This window comes from Anas platyrhynchos, chromosome 2, assembly GCF_047663525.1.
Source record: "Anas platyrhynchos isolate ZD024472 breed Pekin duck chromosome 2, IASCAAS_PekinDuck_T2T, whole genome shotgun sequence".
In the NCBI taxonomy this organism is placed as follows: domain Eukaryota; kingdom Metazoa; phylum Chordata; class Aves; order Anseriformes; family Anatidae; genus Anas; species Anas platyrhynchos.
Genome location: NC_092588.1, coordinates 150,664,834 through 150,688,939, shown reverse-complemented (window position 1 = coordinate 150,688,939; position 24,106 = coordinate 150,664,834). Strand labels below are relative to the sequence as shown.

At 37.5% G+C, this 24,106-nt stretch overlaps 1 protein-coding gene across 1 annotated transcript; it reads left to right on the top strand.

Moving 5' to 3' along the window:
- The first annotated feature begins 3,696 nt into the window (after positions 1-3,696).
- On the top strand, positions 3,697-19,383 carry RNF32 (ring finger protein 32). The gene is made up of 9 exons (XM_005026021.6): positions 3,697-3,761; positions 4,400-4,461; positions 4,970-5,234; positions 9,658-9,800; positions 11,484-11,516; positions 11,956-12,080; positions 12,296-12,404; positions 18,092-18,256; positions 18,649-19,383. The coding sequence occupies exons 2-9, from the start codon at positions 4,438-4,440 to the stop codon at positions 18,886-18,888; spliced, it is 1,104 nt and encodes a 367-aa protein (XP_005026078.3). The 5' UTR covers positions 3,697-3,761; positions 4,400-4,437; the 3' UTR covers positions 18,889-19,383.
- Positions 19,384-24,106: the final 4,723 nt, after the last annotated feature.

The following is a 24,106-nucleotide window of genomic DNA, read 5'->3' as shown; positions in this document are numbered from 1 at the left end:
AATAAAAATCAAAGGTCATGCATGAAATCACATTTACCTTGCAAGCTAAATTTGTTCCAAAAGTGTACATACACAAATTTCCCCTTAAATTAAGCTTTTCCTCCCCAAGAAGGGAACAATATTTACTTAATATTTACTCACAGGAATAATATTTACTTACAGATTTGGAATTGAACTATAAACTAATGACTGCCTTTTAATTGACTTGAAAGGGCTTTAAATGGGCACTAATAACATCTCTACTACCCTTAAAAACTAAAAGTACGCAGCTTGCCTTTTGAGTTGGAAGCACATGCCTGAAAGTTAGCAGAAACTCACAGAAAAGGTAAAAAGTAAACCAATAGCACAACAAAGAAAAATATATAGTGTATGTTTGTGTACACAGACAAACACATATATATTAAATGCATATATTTGTATATGTGAACAAACAGTAAATGAGGTAAAAGAATTTCAGACTTCTGAGAAAATAGAGCAGCTGCTGTATTTTTATAATTGTCTGAGTCAGTTCTCTTAAAAAAATTAACTGGGCAACTACAAAGCTCTGTGACATTGTGTTCCTTGCTGAGTCAAAGACATGGCTCACATGTGCAGATTTGCCAAAACCTGCCTTCCTCAGCCAGCAGATGTATTTCAAGCTGGAATTCCTCCTTAACACATTCAACCTCAGCTCTCATCATTTATGACAGCAGTGCACTTGATTTTTTGAAGAATTATTGGCTTGTACACTTTCAAGCAGCATAAATGTCCTTATTGCCAATGAAAAAAAAAATCTTTATCTTTGCACACACAATGGTCATTCCCCATCCTATTCAGTGTCCACACCCTGGAGCTTCGTTTGGAGACAATAAGACAGCCTAACATCACTCTAACAATACTATGTAACAGCCCTTCCAGGGATAAGCTTACAAAAGGTTTAGCTGGGTACAGCGCTCTCCATTCTTGCTGTTTACAACACAGGCTTTATTTGCCATGTCAATATATATATTTATAACATGTTCTTTTGAAACTGTCATTGATCAGTGCCAATGTTGATAAATTTGAAATATCCTCCACAAAAGTACTGCATACTTTTCAAATATATATATATATATATATATCTTTAAACATGACAAAGTGTCAAAACATGTTGCAGACATTATCATGGCATAAAGACAAGCTTTCTGTGAAGCTCATGACCATCACTATACTAGAAAGTTTACTTCAAACCTTTGCACTAGCTGTGTCTGTATGAAATTTATTCAACCAACACAACTTAAGAGCTCTTCCCAAAAAATTATTCTCATCCCATTGATGGTAGCAGACCACCTGCCTCTGCTAATTAGCAGTACCCAGCTCAGTTGCAGCTCTACGAGAAGAAAATGGATTGGCTCTTCTGCTAGTCCATTTTGTACAAGACCAGAAACTCTGAATCTGTACCTTCCTCCTTCACAACAGCTTTAAAATTTACAACACTGTAAGGTATCTCAGATGAATACTGCTAACCTGTGGATACAAATCTTCATTTTTTTCATAAATCTTCCTAAAAAAATAAATATAATAATAAAAAAGTGAAACACACCCATTATGGATGGATCTGTGATTTCAGCACTATTTCATATACAATTATATTTTAAAATTATACACATAGATAAAAACAGGTATTATTAGTCACTTATTAGTCACCTTTAAAACACGCAGCATGTTCATTATGTTAATGTCCCTAGAGTGTGTAAAGCAACCTTTTGCATTTTAAGTGGAGGCTCTTGGTAAAAGGTGGCACTTAATAAGAAATGGCAATTATTGAGGCATGTTACTCTCCAGAAGACTGCAATATGAATTTCAATTTCTTCCTGGCCATGTATCAGATGGGGCCAATGCAAACTGTTCAGTTTAGAAAGAATAATAAGTACAGTAACAGTGAAAACCAAAATAAGAGATGATGCTAACCTTCTCTAAGTTTCAGCTAAGGCCCAGCACTTTTGGATTAAAGGCTTATTTTAATGAAAAGCCTTAATTAAGTATACATGTGCATAGGATCACCTTAATGAGGTATGACAGAAATGGAAAACAAGGAAAAAAAAAAAAAAAAAGAAAGAAAGAAAGAAAAAAAAATAGCTTATTAGCAACTTTAAGAAACAGTCAAAGGTTCCTGAAGATAAAAAAAAATGCAGCACTGAAAAGATACAAGAATGCTGGATCAAGTTCAAGGTTCTAAACTAAACAGTTTAAACTAAATCAAAATATGTATAAGGCAGAGGCATTTTCAGTATGTTTGTATTAAAATTGATACATACTAATGATTTTTCTATAAATCAATGCAGTTATTTTTGCAGATATCACAGCATTTACACTTTCACCTAAATTTTAGACAGCACAAATACAAGTTTTCTACTTTATTTGCTAATTAAAATTTATTACTAATCAATCTTTAGAAGTATATATTTTAAAATCTCCCTATATGGTATTACTGAGTTGGGTTTTGTGTCAGGCTAACTTGTGAGTTCACTTTAAAAACTGTTATTTTATCTTTTTGTCCTTAGAAGCAATCAGTGATTTAATGTCATTATAAAGATAGCCACTTCAGTTGTTTTTTACATCTTCCCCTACAGTACACAGAGGTATTCTCATTTGCAGATTTGAATTTAAAGTAATTACTTATAATTACAGAGAAGAAATGCATCCAGTGGATTAATCACTCCATTTACATGCTGCTCGAAGGATTACTCTCAGGACAGCCTCACTGCTTGGAAAATGTCACTTCCACAAGAAAATAAATTTCTCAAGTCAGCAGCAGTTGAAAAGGAGTTTGAAAAGTATTTAAACCTAAAAGATTAATGAAACAGTGCACCTGGACTTAAGGCAGCATCTGTACCTGTCCTCCACTTCGGAGATAAAGGGCCCTTATCCAACCAGGAAAACAGCCAGAGGAAGCCCATACTCCTACTACAGGCTAAAAGTGCCTTTGCATGGTCCTGGATCTAAAAGAAACACACCAGGGGTTCTGGAAGTCATGCTCAGAAATGTGGCAAATGCCTGAAGGCACTGTCGTTGTAGACAGACCCTCTCACAACTCCTCGAGCCACCCGCTTCTTGCCACAGCTGAGGACAGGTGACAAAGGTGCCAGGTGACAAAGATACTTGGTTTGACCCTTATGGATACTGCTGATCCATTTGCTTCATATAGAATTTATTTTTTTATAATGCTGATTATATATGTTTGCTATAAACATGGGTCACACAAAATGGCAGCAACATTGCTTCCCTTAAAGCCACCAGTTCCCAAATTCCAATGAGCCACCCTAACTCTGCTGCATGTAAACGCAGCAGAAAGTAAGGCCCCCAACCCCTCCCATTCATACTTAGGGCACAGTTACCACATTAATCACCCTAACGATATTTCTCAGGCTGGAGCCACTCATGACTGAACTTATCCCCAGTAGACTGTGGACCAACAGCAACTCAGGGCTCCTCACTGACCCCAGCAACTGGCCATGGGCTGTGTGGCCCCGTGGCCATCGCTGGGAAGCTCTGAGAGGAGCCAGAGAGCATCACTAAAAGTCCATTGCTAAAGGAAGTCCTTCGGTGTGAGATAAACGTTTCCCATCTTCCCTCTCCCTTATCACCTGACAAATTAAAACAGGTCTGAATTTTAAATAAATAAATAAAATTTTGCTGCCCCCCTTCCCCCTGGGCTGCTTTGCTGCCAGGCAACAAGGTGCAACCATGAGGGGCACAGAGGTTTCCATGGGTAAACACGGAGCAGCCGGGCTGAGGGGACTGTGAGTCAAAGACTGGGCACTGGGTGGGGGGAGATACATGAGGTAAAATATGGTTGGAGAGGTAACAAGGAGTGGGAGGAAGTCCAGTGCAAGGCCTACACAGATTTGCCATGAGTTGGCCTGGCCATGAGGCAGGTGCTGAGGGGCCATGGTGGGCAGGACACAACGCATCGTCCCACCATGGCGTGAGGGGCCATGGAGGTGGCACGGCTGTCCCTTGGTCACCCAGAGAGGGAAGACAGTGTTGGCCACGAAGGGGTTGCTGACATTGTCTTTGCTCACTCTGCCTCCGGTTTACTTGTCCGCAATAAACAGTTCAATGGGACTTACTGCTACAGCTGTATTTTTAACTTGGTCCGCTTGAAATTTGTTATTACCACCACTGGTTTTGAAGGTGTTCTGCTTAACAATATGTGCACAGAGAGAGATACACTGGGGATGAGATAAGGTTGACAGGGGAGGGGCACAGACTTGTTTATGGACCCAGAGTTAACTTCTGTACGTGGAATACTTGTTAAGTTTTCCCCTCTGCCAGGCCTAGGGGAAAATGAACGAAACTGTAAGTTTCTATTCATCTATTAGCAAGGCTGTTTCTGCTGAGAAATGTTATTCATGTTCTTGGATATTTCTGTTCACAGAACCACGTGACTTTTGAAGAATCATCTAAAGACGGTCAATGGAGCGTCATGGTTTTTACAAGGTATGATTTCACATCTTTTAAAGTAAGGTAGAAGGGTGGGGAGAAATGCAGCAATAGATAAACACATTACCTGTATAAAAATAATATATTCTTGTTTATAGTCAGTGTTCTGAAGACAAGGATAGCCTTTGGGATTGTTTTTAATTGAAATAAAATGTGTTTGGGCATGCCAGACTTTTATAGTCCATAATGAGTTTATTGCATATAATAATTATGGGTTCAGTAATTAAAACTTAAAAATTACTGCTATTTTATTTAATATAAACGATAAATCAAAGATTTCATTTGACTTTTTATAAGTTAAAAACTAGGATGTGTCAGAAACATCAATCTTAGATTTCACATTATGGTAATTGTATGTTAGAATTCAAGTACAGGAGTTGCATGTGCATAAAAGTCTTTGACAAGTCAAAAACATTGGCTAAGAGCAGAATTTCATTTAAATTGGTATTTTATCTTTTTAATTCATTTACAATAATAGCTATAGAAGATTTTTTTTTCTTTCTAGAGCCACTTTTCTGAACGAGAGGGGATGGCAGTTTCTGCAGTTGCTTTACAGGATCATATAATACACAGTCATCAGCTCCAGGATCTTTCATTAGCAGATCCTTTTAAGTCAAGGAATATCAGGAACATTTACAAACCTGTGAACAAACAGATGGCCAAAGCAGTAATAGATACTGGACTACGAAAAAAGAGCACTCACCACAAAAATAAAGAAGATGCAGAAAGGGAGTATGTGCTTGATCCCAATCCTCCCCGTCTAACGTTAGGTAAACCTAATATATTATATATAATATATTGTATTCAGTTTCATGAATTCTTTCATTTTATTTAAAATAAACTAAAATGAGGAAGCTAAACTTTCCATTCAATAAAATTATTCAGTGCTAGACAGTATAAAGTCTTACTTTTCAGGTATGTCATAGCCAGCTATTTAGGCCATTGTGTAAACGGTCATTTAAACAATGAAATTGTCATCGGTGTCTTGAATGCATCTTCATATCTGAAATGTATTAAAACCTATTAAAACCTAAAATGCAATGAAGGTGCATTATGACAGCTAGTGCATCTTGAGGAAGAAAAATTCTAGTCTCTTACACATTTTTAAAAAATTTTCTATATTGACTATGATAACTTTCATTACCTTATATTCTCAAATAAATCATCAGTTAAGTGGATATTGTATTTATTTGGGATAATGTATTACTAATAAGATAATTTTTATGTCTATTTGAAATTGTTTCTTTTATTCCTTATTCAGTAAAAAGACATTTACTACTGCTGTGTTAAATATATTCTGTGTTAATGTATACCCACCTTTACTCAAAGTTAAAAAGGTTTGTTTTTACAATGGTCCTGGGGCTAAACCCAGGAAGAATTAACACCTGTAGTTAAATACCTTTTTCAAATTTGGAAGCAAACATGCAGCAAGATAAAAGTCACAGATGTGAGGGCTTGGAATGATGCCTGGTGAGAAAACTCACTTTTAAATAGTATTATAATAATACAGTTGTAGAGCAGTGACAGATAATATTGCTTAAAAAAAAAAAAAAAAAAAACATAGCCATGGAGCATCTTAGCAGACCAGGAATCCAGATGTGCTTCACAGTGGTCAGTTTCCATTTTCTCTTGTCCTTTTCTAAAGGTTTCTACAGTATTCTTACCATGAACATCTTGTCTCCATCCTTTTTGCCGCCTTGATTACACTTGTCTGAAAGAATCTTCCAGCTCAACAGTTTATACTTCTAAGCATAATAAACTTTCATCATCATTAATAATTGTTTTATTTATTCTGTTTCATAAAAATGCCCTCAGGCCTCTCTGAAGATCATGTTGCCTTTGCTGTAGTAACTGTCACAGTAGTCCCAGCTCTAAAGAGAACCATGTAAATCAATGAGGCTCCATACAAGCACAGGCATCTGCCTTTTGGAATCAGCTGAAGGTTAAGAGGGTAACTTAAGATAATACACAACAAGCGAGTGTAACAAGTGATAGGACAAAGGTAGTAAGACTAGATTATTATTAGTATGTTTGCTTGGTTATACTTCTAAAGATGAGAGGGTTTTTTCTTTGGTTCCGTTTGAAGAGGAATTTGAAAGAGAAGAGAATGGGGGGGGGAGGGAGAAGAAAAGCAGAGAAGTACTGGGGTTAAGGCAAATATAAATAATGAGTGATTATGGAAGCTAAAGGTTGTGAAAAAATGCAGCCCAAGTGTGAGCATGTTCTCTGCAATTATAAGAAAGACGAAGTATTTTCTCTTTAAATCGCAGCATTGACTGAGAGGTCCCATATGAATGTTTGTGCAAGTGATTCAAAGAATGTGCTGAAAGGTTTTAAGAAGTCATTGCAATTGTTTCTGTGTTTTGCTTATTAGTATTTTCACCTATAATCTCTCATGAATTTACAATGCTTATATTAAGCTTTCTCTTTTTTAAGAATTGTTCATTTTAAACCTTACAGTTGTGAAACAACAAACGTATTCAACATAGTTGAATACAGTTTTCTCTTCTCAAGTTTGTGGGTCTCAAACAGGCTTCTATCATTAATTTTTTTCTCAACAGGGGCTTGAGTCCTAAAAGCTAATCATAATGGTTTGGAGGTTACTGTATATAATCACTTTGCTAATGTTCATTTGAACGTAAATAACTCAGATGTAAAATGGGTGTGTCAGTAGATAGGTTGAGCTTGTAAATGACGCATAAGGCTGAAAACTCTTGGATGTCTTGAGCTGTGATAAAGGTAGGCTTTCATTACTTATATTTATTCTAAGTGGTGTTTCAAGAATATCTTCACAGAGCCATTTGCATCAACCGCATATCACTTCTTGTGTGTCCTGCTGCCAGTTTTCCTTCATCAACTAGGTTGTATAAAAGCTTTCCTTCTAAGCACCTGTATAACCTGTCCCTCACAAATATCCCATCTGGTTTATATTATTTAGAAGTTAGGTTTTGCCTCCAATCTCTTCCTATTTGGCAGCTTTAATCATCCACTTGTGAAAGTTTTTAATAAGCTTTTTTTTTTACCCCGGGCGTATACAAACGGCTTTCCACAAAGCCATCTCATTGTCTTCCCTAAAACAGTCTCTGACCACAGTGCTTGGAAGAAAATCAAGGGTAGGCATTTTTTGTGTTGTGATACTGTCTTTCATGCTGTGACTGGTTTGCTATGTTGTTCGCTCCTTGTATATCCAGTTTTTGTCATCATAAAAACTGGCACTGTGTATATTGGACTATCAAAGTGGGATCCTGTTTCCTTATTTATTCACTGATACTCTAAGGTATTACTGTCAGATGAAGTTTGATATATGTTTTTACTAGAACTTTTATCATGTATTTTATAATCTGATTCCTCTTTTGTGGCAGAAACACACTGATCTGAGCACCATGTGCTCCTCAAGGACTGGATGGTCTGTGCAGCATGTACTCTTCAAGAGGGAAAGCACCTGGTTAGAACTTTTTTCGCCACTCAGATGCCACTTTCAGCAATTCATGCATAAGCTTTAAGTCAAATACATATTCCGACCATAGATGAACATAGCATCTAAAGTTTGTAGGATCTTTCATAGCTCTCTTCAAGCTCACATTATTTTTCACCACCAGTATCACCAGATGAGTGCGTTTTATTGCATCAGAATTGAAAGACAATGATATGTATTGTTAAAATATATTTTACGTTTGGAAAATACAGTGCTGCATATATGTACAGTGCTGCTTGAGGCTGAGTGGTTTGAATTGTAGCCCTTAGCCTGCAGACAGAGCTGTGAGCTCCCCTCCTCACGTGTGGAGGTGCTGCCATCGTGTTTGGGTATCAAGTTGTCTGGGAACAGAAAGTGTTTCTAAGCTAAGACATTTCATATATGACCACCAATGTAATTTATGGTATTGCTTCAAATTTTCATTTGATACTTAGGTTTATATACATTGCAAAACCGCTGGTTGACATTTGGCTTGATACCTTTACAAGAGCGACAGAAGTAACAAGGTGGTGTGCCCGTGAACCAAACCTTAGGTGCAGAAAGGAATTTCCAAGTAGTTCCAAAGTACGCTGACACTCCTTGAAATCTCAAAGCCAGCCAGTAGTTCTAAGATATTAAATCAAATTTGTTGTGTATGTTTGAAGCTATAAAGAAGGTCTATGCAAAGATTTTGGTAGGATCCATTCTCTAGTATGAATGAAAATGTTGACCCTTCCCATTTACAACTAAAGCTCCCAGGTAGGCATGATCAGCTTGCATTCTGATTATTCCTCTTCCTTCCTTCCATGTTCCTCTTCCTTTCTGGTTTTAGCAAATGCCATTGATGCCCTGTCATGGATTTGTGTTTTGCCTTATTACACATACCTAGGGCATTCCTCTACTGACTGTAATCAGTTCACACAAACTGCTTACTCTGGTCTCAAAAGATGACAAAGGTCTATTCTTTGCTGTACCAAATAGCATATTTGGTATACTGCTGGAATACTGATCCTGGCTCTTACCTGCCATTTGTTGGGTTGAAAATATTGAAAGTATTTTCATTAATTCCTCCTTTGAGAAGGTGGAGATTTGTTGTGGATGTTCAGGAAAGCACCTCACAGTTACTGTTTGAAATTGACTAGATCAGCTGTTAGAAGTCACTGTCACTGGTGACCTGCGACAAAAGTCACTGTCATTGGTGTCCAGTAACCATCTCTTTTCTTTTATTGAGCTCCTTCTCTTGCATCCATCACAGTCATACCACACTTCAGCATTTTTCACCACCATTTTTTATTATACTGTTTGATCCATGTTTCATTTTATTTCAAGAATACCAAAATGTAATGTTAAAGAAACCTTTAGAAATGAATTCCCAATTTTGTTTATACTTACATTTTGAAATTATGTTATTGTGCTTTGTTACATTGTCTAGTTAATTATCCCCATCTTAATAGCTGTGAACAGCTATCAAATTCATATTACTTAGCAAATAAGTTTACATTTTTAAAATTCCTATATAAATCCTGTAATTTAAAGAAGTTCCAAAATTAGAAAATAGCTAGCTAATAGTAGGAGGTATGTTGCCTGCCAGTAGTTTGTTTGATGATAAGTTTATTTGAAGTATTTGTATAAGTATTTTTAAATAAATGCATTATCAATGAATTTCATATGCAGAAAAGCCATTGTCTGCATCTGACAGTGGGCATTATCCAGTGATTTGTTCTTATTGCTGTCTGCAGCTCAGAAATTAGGACTAGTTGAGCCCCCTTCCTTGCCACTAACTCCTGAAGAATGGGCAAAAATAAAGCAGAGATCCATACAGCATGGGGATTCCATACAGCCTTGTGCAATATGCAGGGAAGAGTTTGCACTTCAGCCTCAGGTACATTATCTGTGCACTACACAATTTAATTAAGATTTTCCAGAGTTACGGCTAAGACTCATTAGGTGGAGGAGGAAAGGAAGGAAATTAAAAGGTCAACCTTAAGACACCATTTAGTATTTAATAGCTGGACCTAGCTATTATCAGCCTACTCTGAAAGTATTTTGGAAATGAGATGTTAGAGAAAGGTTGGTAGTGTTTGATCACTGATGAGGTTATGATAGTAGAGGAGAAGGCAGTCAGCAATTTTTGTCTGCTCTTGCAAAGCAAATATAGGCTATTTTTTGCTCCATTTTAACTCCTGTTGTATCTGATCTTATCCTTTGCTCATCAGAATGGTAAATATTCACTAATTAAACAATTTCAGATATGTTTTGTTTTCTCACAAGTTTTATTACTTTGTAGTTTAATTCAATAGTTATTTTTGTGTGGAAAATGGAAGTAGGTGTGCTCTTAATGCCATTCCATCATTTACTTCAGTTATCTGAATGAACGCTTGCATTTTACCTTGGTGGCCATGTGTGTAGCATCATGCTTTATTAGATTCTCTCATGTATCATCTTGAAAATGTTAAGCAAAAGGGACAGGTGACTGAATGAAGAGGAGTGCAGCTCCAGAGAGGTGATGATGGTAATTAGAAGAATTACCTGAACTGCTTGCAAGTTTCTTTCCACAGTGTGTTTCAGGGTGTTTCTTTTCTGCCTTTTCCCCTTTTTTAATTTGTTTTCCTTCAAGATTTTTACAGCCAAGCCTGTGATGTGAATCAAGGTCTTTAATAACCTTAAATGGAGGGGGTTTGCTTCCTTTTACTTTAACTTTAACTGGAGGTGTACAATTGTCCAAAGACAGGTGGGATGGATCTGGCAAAAGACCATTCTGCCAATTTCTGGCTACCTAGAAGTCTAAAGCTTGACAAGAGAGAGCAAAAGACAGCACTCATTAAGAAGGTTACTTTAGATTTGGCACAAAAAGGGAAATGCCTCTGGAATTCTTTTTGTCCTCAGTGTTTCGTTAGCTTTCATCCCTCAAGGGAAAAAAGCCACTGTATCTGAAAGCTTTTCCTTCAGCTGGCTGCTAGCCATTAATCCTTTTGTGTTTGCGAGCTCAATAGTGCACACTACTTGTTCTGGTTTTCACTCCTTTCCCAGTTTTTCCTTCCCCTAAGAGCCAACTGCCTTTTTTGTCCAACTCTGTATCTTTTGTCAGGATGGAGATCATCAGCATTTGGTGGGAATTTAGGTCAGATAAAGGTGAAGTTTTCTTGTAGCCTGTGAACATGCTTTCTCTCTTTTTTTTTCTTTTTTTTTTTTGTACATGTGAAATGCTGCATTTGATGTATATCACTTCTTGAAATTTAACGTCTTTGTGGGGGAAAGGGAAAAAAATAATCAGCTTTCATTTTAAGTACTTGTTTCATAATCTTTTGCTCAAGTCAATGGCAGTTGGCATTTCTTACTTTCTGCCACTCCATGTGTTGTCAATGCAAAAATTCACAAATTGGTTTAAGCTGTTATCTATTAAGTAATTTGTATAGAAGACTAATTTTATTTTCACCAGATGCAATAATCACAGAAAGAAAGTGATAACCTTTCAGGCAGTCAGAATTTTTGTGAATGTTTTTTACTTTTCAGCATTTATAATGGCTTTAAGTCGGGTTTGTGTTTTTGTTCCTTTGTAAAATAGGTGCTGCTTTCATGTTCCCATGTATTCCATAAAGTGAGTATTCATTTGTTTAACAGTTCAAACATATATAATACATGTTTTAAATTACTTAAGTGAATATCTTAATGAATTAAATATAATCTTGAGAAATAATTTTGTTTCTGGATTATTACAGTAAGAAATTACATTTTATGCTATTTTATGATGAGGCCCTTCACTCCATTTATTATCTATTCAAAGCTGTATAGGAAATCATAGTTTGTAACTGAGTTATACATTTGTATACAAAACAGGAGTAGCTTAATTAAAAAAAAAAAATTGTAGGAATATATTTACATTTCCAAATTTCTCTAATATTTTAATTATAAAAATAAACATTTTGTACAGTTTTCATAGATTGTCGCATGAAGCTTTTACATTCTGTAATCTGACCTGTTTCACCTGTTTCAATGATATCAAATATATTGTAATTAATTGCATTGTTTTTTTTCAGGCATGCCTGAAAGCCTTTGAAAAATTTACAGGTAAAAAGTCTTGTCCTATGTGTAGGAAAAAACAGTACCAGACCAGAGTAATACATGATGGCGCCCGCTTGTATAAAATAAAGTGTGCTATTAGGTAAGCCTTACTTATGCTAGAGGCATCATCACTGGACGAAACTTATTTCCAAATAATGTTCCAAATTTGTTAAAACTTTAATAAGAAACTAGACAGAATGAATGCACTACAAAAGTTAATGTTTGGGGGAAACAATGTAAAATGACTGTTTCATGTAAATAGCAAAATTATATAAATTTAATTTTCCTCTTCTTGAACAACCCTTTTTCTTACAGAATTCAAGCCTCCTGGAGGGGATATATTGTTAGAAAATGGTATAAAAACTTGAGAAAAACAGTGCCTCCTAAAGACAGCAAACTAAGAAAACAGTTCTTTGAGGAAAAGGTATGTTGGACTTGCTTCTGTGGTCCATTTCTTTGATGTGATTCAGCTCCCTTACATCAGAACTCTTGAGTATCTGCTCTCTACCTTTTCATTTATTCCTTGTCGCTCATGCCAAGCAAGCAGCATTGGAAGCACTGTGTTGTTCTGTTAGTCTCCTCATACCACCCTCTTTTCAAGGTAAAAATCAGAGAAAATAATTCAAGGCCTGCCTTTTGCCTTGGCCAACATCAACAAGGGTTTTTATGAGTCTCTATTTCCCTTCCCTTTCTGATAAGCCACAGTAATCTGTTTCCCATGAGGGGGTATTTATGGTTGTGGAGTCTTTTCTGTGCGTCAGTATAGTAAGGGGAAAAACAAAAAAAATGCATAAACAATCATATCCTCTCTACACTCCCAGCATTTCTTCACTCAGCAGACCTGGATAGTTCCATCATGTAGATTCACTCTTCTCTAACTTCTGCTCAAATGCAAGTTGGACTATAATAAATTGGGGTCCTGACCCCATACAAATTAGGCCGTATCAGGTACAAGGATTTTGCAGTGACCCTGCATCCCTTTAAGCATGCAGCTGCAATCCTCAAGTTCTTTGCCAACTTCCCGCCTTCCCCCAGTTTAATAACAGCCAGTCCAACTCAACTTTTCAGTACATAAACCACTCTGGTGTGCGATTACCAACCCATCCCTCAAGCAGCAAGATATGCCATTTTCCAGTCCAGGTTATCAAACGGCCTGATCAATCAAGACATGAATTTCAGAATAGCTAGTGCTTACAACAAGGAAAAAACTCTTACCCGCATTGCAAGCTAAATCAGTGGTAGGTTTAAACCAATACTTGAATCATTCTGTTTTATTTTTTGTTGATGGTTGGTTGGTTGTTTTTTAATCACTACTGTATTCAAATAGAAGACTGCTTATAGAGGAAGGCTTCTTACTGTCTATCCTTTCATTGTTTGCCGCACTTATTTGGTTGTATACTGCTAGAGCACAGCTTTGGAGGCAGGGACCCTCTCTGGCTGTATTATGTATGATATGTATGTATGATGGGTACCCTACAGATCATCTTGCAGACTGTTACAACAAAACTGATAGCACTGTTCTGCTTCTGTGGTGCCGGTGGCTATGGGAGACGAAATACTGCTCTCAGCCTGGCTATGGAGACAGTTCAATGGTTGTTGTGCTGCCTTGTAGTCAATGCAAAGTCCTTTGCTAATGGAAAACAAAAATGGGGGTAACTGAAGAAAGCTAACATTACATGTAGAAGTGCTTAAAAGTTTAAGTTTAGAAGAAGTGAATACTTTGGTGGCTTGTGACTGTCCTCAAGTAGCATGATGAGAACAGAAAACAGAAACAGATTTTCCTGCATGGAGGACCGGGGAATGCCTCTTTCCCAACAAGGTTATCAACCTTCTGTGGGATCAAGACACCATGCTTAATTACACACAACATCTCAGTAATGGGAAGCTGAAGAAAGCTTCTAAACGTGCTGAAATAGCTGGCTGTTATTTGTTATATTTTTTCCTCACCAGAACTTCAGATGTCTGCAGTAGTTGTCTATTAAGCTACCTACAATGGGCTAGCTTTTAGAGACCTTATGTTAGATAACAGTTTTAGGAAGAAACAAATGGATAAAACTGCTCACATTTTATCAGATGATAGTAAACCATGGGATAATCTTCCTTTAAGATTTTGTCCATGTATAGTTTTCAGCATTAAGAAATAATTCTCATACATAACACTTCAGGTTTTTGCAGAGAACAAAATGGGAACTAATTCTTCACCTTCTAATAAGAATAAACTTATAAAGTCTTCTTATATGGATTAGCCAGGTTTAAATTAATTCAGTACCAATTACAATTAAAGGATATATATCCATTTTTCTTAGTGGCTCTCAAGTGGGAATTGTAGATGAGTTTTCCTACTGTTAGCTCTTATACTTTTAAGTGTTGGTTGATGAAAACACTAAAGAAATTTTTCACAAGGAGCTATCCATTTCCAGAAGCTAAAAAGCTTTTCTAAAATAAATTTTGCCTCTCAAGCTTGTGCTGTGCTTTTAAAATGTCACTTCCTAAATGTTAGCATAATCAAACAGCATCACAACTGGAAAAAAATCAAAATTTTAATAACCCTTCCTCTTCTGGAAGGATGGCAAAGGTTAAATGTCAAGTTTCATACTCTTAAATAAATATCACAAAATAAAAAATGATGTCTGAAATATTAGTTCTAGAAGGACATATATTACTTGTTTCAGGGTCATACAGTAGCCCTTATTACAGCTATGATTGGATTTTTTAATAATCTAGATCAAAGGAGATAAGAAAGGCCAGAATCCAAACAATGCTGCTTCTTTAGCACTGGTATATACAGAAAGTAGGGTGTTGCTTCAGCATGTTAGGTAGTGAATTTCTTTGATCCTTTCTATAAATGTCACTTGTGTATGTCATTTAATTGTGGTATAGCCTTTTATTGATGCAATGAAATCTTTTCAAATGCATTGCATTATCTCCAGCTTTGCTAAATATGTTGACCATTGTTTAGGAAGCAAGGTAAGTCACTGTGAAATGGTGTAGCTGGCTTTAGTTTCTTCCTCCCCCTCCACGTGATTTCTCCCAACGATTTTAATTTAAATCTCACCAAACAGTATAATGGTCCTGGAATTTGTTTAGTCGTTTGACTTCCTTTATCACATGGAGATGGTAAACATTCTGTTGCTAACTTGAAGTGGCTCCAAGCAGCAAAACGAGGAGGATATTAAACCAGTAAAAGCTTATCAACTGATTCATTGATATGCTGTAAATTCCAGCCTTTTCATTTTACTTTTGAGGGTTGCCATAAGTCAACACATTAGTAAGCAATTTGCAGACATTGGATCACTTAAAAAGGCTTCCCTGTGGACAAAGTTCACATCGGTGCTTTGTTTTGTCATTTTATTTTATCATAGTCTTGTGCTTCTGTACAGATGACTGATGTAGTTCTGCATACCAACAGAGTATTTTAAATATTCTGTTTATGCCATGCTATTCAAATTTTAAGAAGTCACAGATAAAATACACTAGCATAGCATTTTCAGAAATAAATTCTATTAGTTTCAGATCTGGGAAAAAAAATGTATTCCACGTTATGCAGTAGGACACAGCAAGATTGAATATTTAAATGTTAGAACACAATATAACACTAACAACTCATACAAAATGCTTATTCCTTTCTGTACATTTTGACAGTACTGTTTTGCTAGTTAACATAAAAATTGAGTTATATTTGTTTCATTTTTTTCCTTCCCAAACCTGGACTCTATTTGCTGATTGATGAATATGGGTTGGGTCAGGTCATGCCGCAGAAAATACAGGAGTAGCTCAAAGCAGATAGTATCTTAGCAGCAGGGGAACTTAATAGAACGCTGTCTTAGGCAGGAATTTTCCTCTATTTTTACAGTTTCTGTGCAAGGAAGCTCATGAGGGGGACTCTCAGGATCATTTAGTGAAATGGGCTAGAGAAACACAAGTGCAAGCTCAGAAGTGGAGGGCTTCTCCCTGCTGAGGGAAAAGGGAACAAACAGTGCAGGCACAGAAAGAAAGCGGACACTACTTTAATGCAATCCCAGCCACTTTCCCTGCCTCCTGCTTTCTGCTCCCATTGTCGGTTAATTTTCCTCAGCGGTCTGTCGAGTAATACTGTAGTTCACAAAGACAGACCGAGTCCTGGAGCTGACCACATGCTGTTTGTGTCGCTCTCAGATTCACAGAAATAGACACTGGACCAGGGCCAAGTCAAAATGTGGTCGTTTTCCCTCAAATTTTGGGTTCTGAGAGGCTCTCAGTGAAAGATAAAGCATCTTCATGGTTGCTCTAGCTTCCCACTGCCCTAGCTTTCTTGTGAAAACAATTCAGGTCTGTTCAAGTTTGATACTGACATAAATGAAGACTGAGCATAAATCAGGACCAAAGCAGATCCAGTTTTAGAACTTAGGTAACAACAGTTCAGGTTAAGCAGTGACATTCCTAGTAGTTTTATTAAATATATAATCACCTCAAGCCATCAAAGACCAACTCTGATTAAGCGTAGTGCATTGGTATTTCACGTCTCAGTCATTACTTGGGATTGTTTGGAAACCACGTAGTGTAAATATTGAAGGAGGCCTGTGGTGGGATTTTTGTTTGTTTATTTTTTGTTTTACACATACCACTAAAGGTCAGTGTGTGTGTTTGCATGGAACAGAATTACTTTTTTCTTTCTTGTCGGTGAGCAATCATGAAGGAAGCACAAGATTACCCATCTGCTCTTTGCTAGATATAGAATTTCTCCCACAAAATTCATAAAGTACTGCTTCGTTTCATATCACGCTGTGACTAACATGCATACACCACGCAGGGGGGCTCAGAGGGATTTCATTTTTATTTAGATACACTAAGTTCACACATCAGCATCATGTAACACTGTAGCTAAGCCCAATTGGCACTGACAGGTGGATACATCCTGTTTCAATATGCTGTTGTGCTAGAGATCATTTGCAAATACAGCAAGTCATAATAGATCTCATCTATCACTGAATTAAACTGTAAAATTAAAAAAATAAATAAATACACTGCATCAAAGCTAACAGCAAGAACCGAATGACTCTTCTTGTGTGATGGTTTTCATGATTTCTCTTATCTGGCCACTTCTAATATTTGTCTCCGTGAAGTCTCTATTGAGGGAAAAAAAAAAAAAAAAAAAAGAGGTTTCACTGGAACACATTCTCATACTTGTGCATTATGTGATGATATTAAAAAACTGCTATTATGTTTTTTTTCATGTTCAAGAAAGAAACGAGAGTTTCAGAGTTTGAATAATAACTTAGAGCATTAAGTGAGCTTTTCAGATAGGCTTTTGGTTGGCTGGTTTCTATGCTGATTTTTTTTTTTCTTTTTTGTTGGTTCTTTAGGTCTGGGGGAGTGTAGTGCAGGCAGAGGAGGGATTTGGCCTCTTGTGTCCCTCAGATCTAGAAAACTTTGCCTTGAATATTCTGATGTATGCTATGAAAGGTCACCTTTAGCAGTTGTAAGGGAGTATGTCCTAGTATAAAAAGCTGCCAAAGGAGTAAAATGAAGCAATAATAAAGTGTTCAGGCACCATTGAGGTGTCTGACCTTGACAACTCCTACTACCTCACCCCTCGCTTCCCACCCCTTCCTCCCTGAAAAGATGGCTCACTGTTTTCCTATTGAGTTTTCACTCAAAGGAAATGTATGGAGAGGAAGGGTCACATTCCAACACCTGTAACATGACCAGGCAGTGCTTCACAAAACTGCTTTAACTATTTACAGGCAGATTCTCCACAGCCAAGCCTAAAGCTTCTGTGACTCCCTACAGAACTTCCAGATAGTGTGGTAGCAACAAGAGAAATTTCTATACAATCTTTCACTACAACACAGCTGTACTATCTCTGCTCCACCCAATGGGTTAAGAATGCTACATCTGTCTTCAGAAAGTTCATTCAAAACTGTTTTTTTCCCAAAGTATAATAGTCCATCAGTAGTGGCTGGGGACTTGATGTTCCTAACCTTTAAATCTGCAGTGGACACCAGCTAAAATTGCAACAAGATTCCTGAGATCGTGCAGCTAATCAGGCCCCCTTGTCCAAGAGCTGATAATTCCACATACAAACTGTTCATAAGCAACTCCAGGTCTAACAGGAGTCACTTTTCCTTTCAGGTTCAACAGATCAGCAGTCGCCTGTTGAGTTCTTATGACATAAACCTAGATGAATTTTTTGCTGAGATAGATTCCACTATAGCTGCAAGTCGAGATGTGTTTCAGCAGGTGGAAGAAAAAGAAATATTTGTAAGTGAAAATGACTGGGAGAAGATCCAGATGCAGGTTGGTTGGCTTTTTTGTTTTTAAACAAACAAACAAGCAAGTTCTGCAATCATAATGTTTTTGCTCTTTTAAGGCACAGAGATCTTCAGCACCACTGAGATTTTCTTGATTTTTTTTTGTTATAGTTTTGTGAGTTTTTAATATCTGTTCCAAATCAGGGATCTTTAAAAAAAAAGTTTACAGTTCAGAGATTTACTCATACTTCAGCAGCATCTCTATTTATTCCATTAAATAGCCCAAAGTGACTGTAGACAAAATTGAGTGAAAATATTCTTAGAATGTTCTAATTTTGACTAGTGTATTTTGATAAACCTAATTAGCAATCTTGTTATATTTATATTCTAGTACTTTATCGCTCTACAGGATTTTTTGTTTTTATTTTGTTTACTTAGGCATTGCGGCAGGAGATAGTTGACTGTCCTATCTGTATCATGCCACTCAGTTCGACTTCTCAACCGGCCAGCATCCTTTCTGGTAACAGCAATCAGTTTTCACGACAGGCTGTTCTGCTTTCTTGTTCACACCTGTTTCATCATACCTGTCTTCAAGCATTTGAAGAGTTTTCCTTGGGAGTACGGCACATTTGTCCTTTATGTCGCTCATATTACCAAAAGAAGGTCCTCGAATGTTGATCCATATAGCTCAATGAACGTCCTCGTAAAAATAGGTGACAACACATGTACTTCTAACCCTGGAGCCTTTTCAGATCCAGATCTTTCAAGAACAAACAGTTTTTGTATGTACTATGGTATTCACTTTGCATTTACAGAAATAAAAGTTAGAAGGGTGCTGTTGCTTCACTTTTATATTGTTTCACCTTTGGTCTCGGCATTTTTCTCTCCTCCCTCCCTCTGTCACTCCCACCTTTCCCAGAGATGATGCATAGTTGATTTCAGCATTGTGTTCCTTCAGCAAAAGACCACTGTTAGCCCTTACCTGTGTGTTTTTCTGCCTGCTATTTTGTAGCACTTGTACTGTATTCTGTTTGTGTGTTCTACAGATCAGCTGCTTAATAATTCAGCTGAAAGGCAGCCAGAAAGCTGTCTATAGGGCTTTCAGAGACTGTTATTGTTAAGAATTTGTGGAGAATGTGTGATGCTGTAAAGGACTAGCAATTGATAACCCTATCTTGAAACCAGGGAGGAAAAAAGAAATCCTGAGGATTTGCACAGTTTCTCTTCCTAAAAAAAAAAAAAAAAAAAAAAAAAACATGCTACTTAAAAAGAACTAGTAGTTGATATGGGATTTACCAAGAATAAAAAAAGCCAATTCAGTTAATTTGAGCAGCAGAATACAGTCCCACAGATGTAGTGGAAACCATGAAATGTCACATTTTAACTTTAAAACTTCAGAAACTCTCCTACATTATACCTCCGTGAGCAGATTTTGAATTACCAGTATCAGAAGAAATAAAGTTGGTCTAAAAGCGGGATATAATTGAAAAATCCAAGAGCAAATACTCTTACATGTATATAGCAATAACCCTGTCTATAGTATCAAAGAATGTTCAGGGTTGGAAGGGACCTTAAAGATGATCCAGTGCCAACCCCTGCCATGGGCAGGGCCCCCTCCCAGCAGCCCAGGCTGCCCCCAGCCCCATCCAGCCTGGCCTTGGGCACTGCCAGGGATGGGGCAGCCACAGCTCCTCTGGGCAGCCTGGGACAGGCCTCACCACCCTCTGAGTGAAGAATTTCTTCCTAATACCTAATCCAAATCTCCCCTCTTTCAGTTTAAAGCCATTCCCCCTTGTCCTATCACTATTCTCCTGACAGAGTCCTTCCCCGGCTTTCCTGTAGCAGCCTTCCAGTACCTAAAGGAAGGCACAGCCTTCCAGGCTCTCCAGAGCCTTTTTACCTTCCAGGCTGAACAACCCAAGCTCTCTGAGCTTCTCTTCACTGGAGAGGTTCTCTTGCCCTCTCACGATCCTCATGGCCCTCCTCTGGACTCACCCCAACAGCTCCCTGTCCTTCTGCTGGGGGCCCCAGAGCTGAGCGCAGGCTCCAGGTGGGGTCTCACAGGAGCAGAGCACAGGGGGACAATCCTCTCCCTCGCCCTGCTGCCCACGCTGCTGTTGGTGTGGCCTAGGACACGGTTGGCTTTCTGGGCTGCAGGCACACATTGCTGGCTCATATCAAGTTTCTCAACCACTGCCACTCCCCTAAGGTCTTCTCCTCAGGGCTGCTCTCTACCCCTCACTACCCCAACCCAGGTGCAGGACCTTGCACTTGGCCTTGTTGACCCTCCTGAGGTTCACACAGGCCCACCTCTCAGGCTTACTTCTTACGCAGGCGAGAATAAAAATGGAAATGCAGCTTTTGAGCCTCAGAAGAGCTGATACAAGCCAAAAGAATTGTGTTATAATGGACATCTGAGAACCAATTTAAAGCTTAAAGCATAGCAAGGGCCATTCTCATTTGACATTTAGGAAACCTTGAACGATTAAATGCTGGAATATATTGCCTATAGACAACACAGAAGTCAAAAAAAACAAACAACAACAACAAAAAAAAACAGTCCCTAACAGGATTTGTTGATCCTGTGCACTGAAAGAATGCCTGCAGGTCCTGTCCAGTTGTATCGTGCTTGAACTTTTCTTAAAAATATAAAAAAAAAGACTGAAGTCTCTAGTGAAACAGTACAGAAAGTCTGAATCTGTTTTAGTTTCAAATAGTTTAAGAAACGTGATAAGGTTTTTAATATATAAAAATTGCACTTCAGTCAGACTGTTAAAGTATTGAAAATAACTTGTACATTATAAAATCAGGATATTCTACAAACAAAGCCCTCTTCCTTGAAGTAGTGTTAGAATTAATTGCACATCTGCATTAAGAACAGGGCTGCAATAACTCTGAGTGTACACAAATCTCCATCACATGCCATGCACGTAACTTTTAAGAAAAACTGAGAAACTCAGAAGTATATCAAATGGGGAGGGGAAGATGGGAATGCAACCATTCACACCAACTACTGACAGAATAGTTTAGAATAGCACATTTTCTTCATTGCTTCAAATAATAAAAGAAACAAAACCCCACTATGAATCACACTAACTTTATTGAAAACAGTAAAAAAAAAAAAAAATCTTCCTACAAAACAATGTAACATTACAAACAACGGAAAAAAAAACTAAAACACTGCTTTTCACAAAAAAAAATTAAAAAAAAAGTCAACCGGACCAAGGCAGCGATTATTTTCATAAAGATTTTTTAACACGGCAAAAAATACACAACTGAGAACATTATAAAACATTCCTGGATGATTCTGGATGACCTAGAATATGCTAAGAAGAGTTTGGTGGTAGGGTTTGGATATCTATACAGAATATTGTTCTGATTGCATTAAAACCAAGAGTGTGAGTTTTTCAGCCATGTTTTGCCATGGTCCAATATACAACCGTGCGAAAGCAAACCTGCTGCTCAAGACTACAGAATCTACAAAGCCTTAAGCACAAACCAGACCAAGGAGGCACCACTAAATCCACTCAACATCACTCAGCTTCACACACAGTTAAGATGGTGGAATTCGTTTTTAAGATTTCATTTTTCAAAAAAATAAAATAAATCAGCAACACTACTCTTAAAAAAAAAAAAAAAATGGAAGTGTGTGATGGAAAATATCTGTTGTCATTGTTACAGTGCCATCAGTAGCAACACCAGCAGCACTAGTCCACAACAGTACCCCTGTCACCTGAGGCCACATGAAGGTGACACCATGTGACAGTGTGGCCAGCAGCATCCTGAGATGTTCTCAGTCTCCTCAGTGGGGATTTTAGAAAGGCTTGTCATCATCAAGTGTTGTCTCTATGTAAGGAATGTTTTTTGGTGGTGGTGGTGTTAATTTTATTTTATTTTATTTAGGTAGTGCAGGGTTTGGTTTCTAACCCCACAAGGAAGTAAGGGAAATCTAGCCACATTTGTCTACATGTGTGTCATACACGCTAAGATTTCAAACCCATGACCCAAACATATCTTAATTTTCTATCCACTTGTTTTAAAGCAACACCTTAAACACCTACCTTAAAAAATAATAATAATAATAATAATAATCTTTGTTTTGTTACCTAAAGCCAGGGAGGAGACAGTTATACCAATTTTGTGAAACAAAGCATTTCAGCCCAGGCTGGGAAAACTTACAGTCAGGGGGAAAACAGAAGTCATGGATCTATTAATTTTCTCCTTAAGCACTTAAACACATCCAATCTTTTCACCACACAGGTAGATCTATTCACCATCACACTGCTTTTCTGAACGATCATTTTACACGGAGAAGCTCTGAACCATGCTCATACGCACGAAATACACAAGGTACAGAAAAACACACGTGAAGAGTCTCACCTTGGTGCCACACAAGGTTTGACTTTGATCAAAAGGTGAAAGTTACAGACTGCTGCCACCAGAATGGTCTACGATACATAAAGCAAGGCAGCGGGGCACAGCACAAGCTGCACGGCACACTAAAGGCACACACGTGTGCCGAGACTGAAGCATTTCCACCTCACTTCAAAGTCAGACCTTACGTGAGCACTTGGTGATGTTTTTAGGGGACCCACGCTCCAATGACAGGATTGTTTTAATGGAATTCGGTGGCAGAAAACATGAGGTGCAAATGAGTGAGTAAATCCTAATTTTTCGTAACAGAACATTTCTAAATTACTGAATTTCTCTGCACAGACCATGTGGGAAAAGAAATACATTAAAATCAAAACAAGTGCCCTGAGTCTTCAACAGCTGATGTCTACACAGGCACTGAGCATGAGGCATGCAAAATAAGGTGCTGCTCATGAAACAAGTTTCATCACTGCATTTCCAGTGGCATTCACTACACATCCTGGTTAATGGGTGGAGGGAAGCAAGAGCAAACGCTTGAGGTAAATATATGAGAAACATTTAGAAGCCATTTCACAGTATCCTGAGGTATTCATGTAGGTGCAAATGAAGAATCAGATACCTGAACCCTATGAGAACAGGGACTTCCTAATTTCAATGTTGATATGAGGTCTTAACGCAAATACAGTTTTTAAATGGCTTGGATTTAGATATGCTGGGGTTACCAACATTTACAGGGTATTTCTAATACTACCGACTTTGCCCGTTTGGAATCAGCTTCTGCATTATTTGAAACATTTAAAGTCACATATATAAAAACCTAAGAGCACTAAATGACAACAAAATCATTACTTCGAAAAATATGGAAATTGACACAACTAGCAAACATCATCAGCTTTTCTTTTACAACATGGAGCTATCTTCACAAACTCACAATATTCTGTAAAGTCAAGGGTAGTGTTACACTGCAAATCACAAAACAGATTTTCAGAAGAATTTATGAATGCTCTTCAGTGAAATACTGGCATATTTAGGCAATTAACTTGCATATACTAATAATACACATGCTGCTTATTTCTCTTTGCAAGAAGAGTTTGAGAAGCTTCAGTTGAGAAACAGAACCTACCATATAAATTTTCCACTGGCAAGTACTGTTACAGATCAGAGATCAGATCTGCTTAGTTTCTTCCCATTTTGTTATTCCACATTTTTTATACGTAAGAAGAGTATCTATTATTAATATCAATGCCACTGAGTAAGACTACAAATGACTTGAAAACATGGAAAATAAAAGCAAGCCAAGATGTTAAGGATTAACAATTAAGGCCAAATTTGGCAAAAAGTTTTATCAGCTCTTGAATTACATCAGCTTACAGATTTTAAATATATATTTTTATTTATTTATTTTTACTGAAGTGGAATTCTAAAGACCAACTACAAAAAGGACGGAAGGGAAAGCAGACTGTCTGCATAGGTGAGATACAGTTCCATGCCATTTCCTCCACCCAACTTCCCAAAACTGTTG

Bases quoted from the DNA above. Each gene is read 5' to 3' on its own strand.
- RNF32 (XM_005026021.6), top strand. From the start codon at position 4,438: ATGGAGCGTCATGGTTTTTACAAG. The intron at 11,517-11,955 runs GTGAGTATTCAT...GTTTTTTTTCAG, and splicing joins GTTCCCATGTATTCCATAAA to GCATGCCTGAAAGCCTTTGA. The intron at 12,405-18,091 runs GTATGTTGGACT...TTTTCCTTTCAG, and splicing joins AACAGTTCTTTGAGGAAAAG to GTTCAACAGATCAGCAGTCG.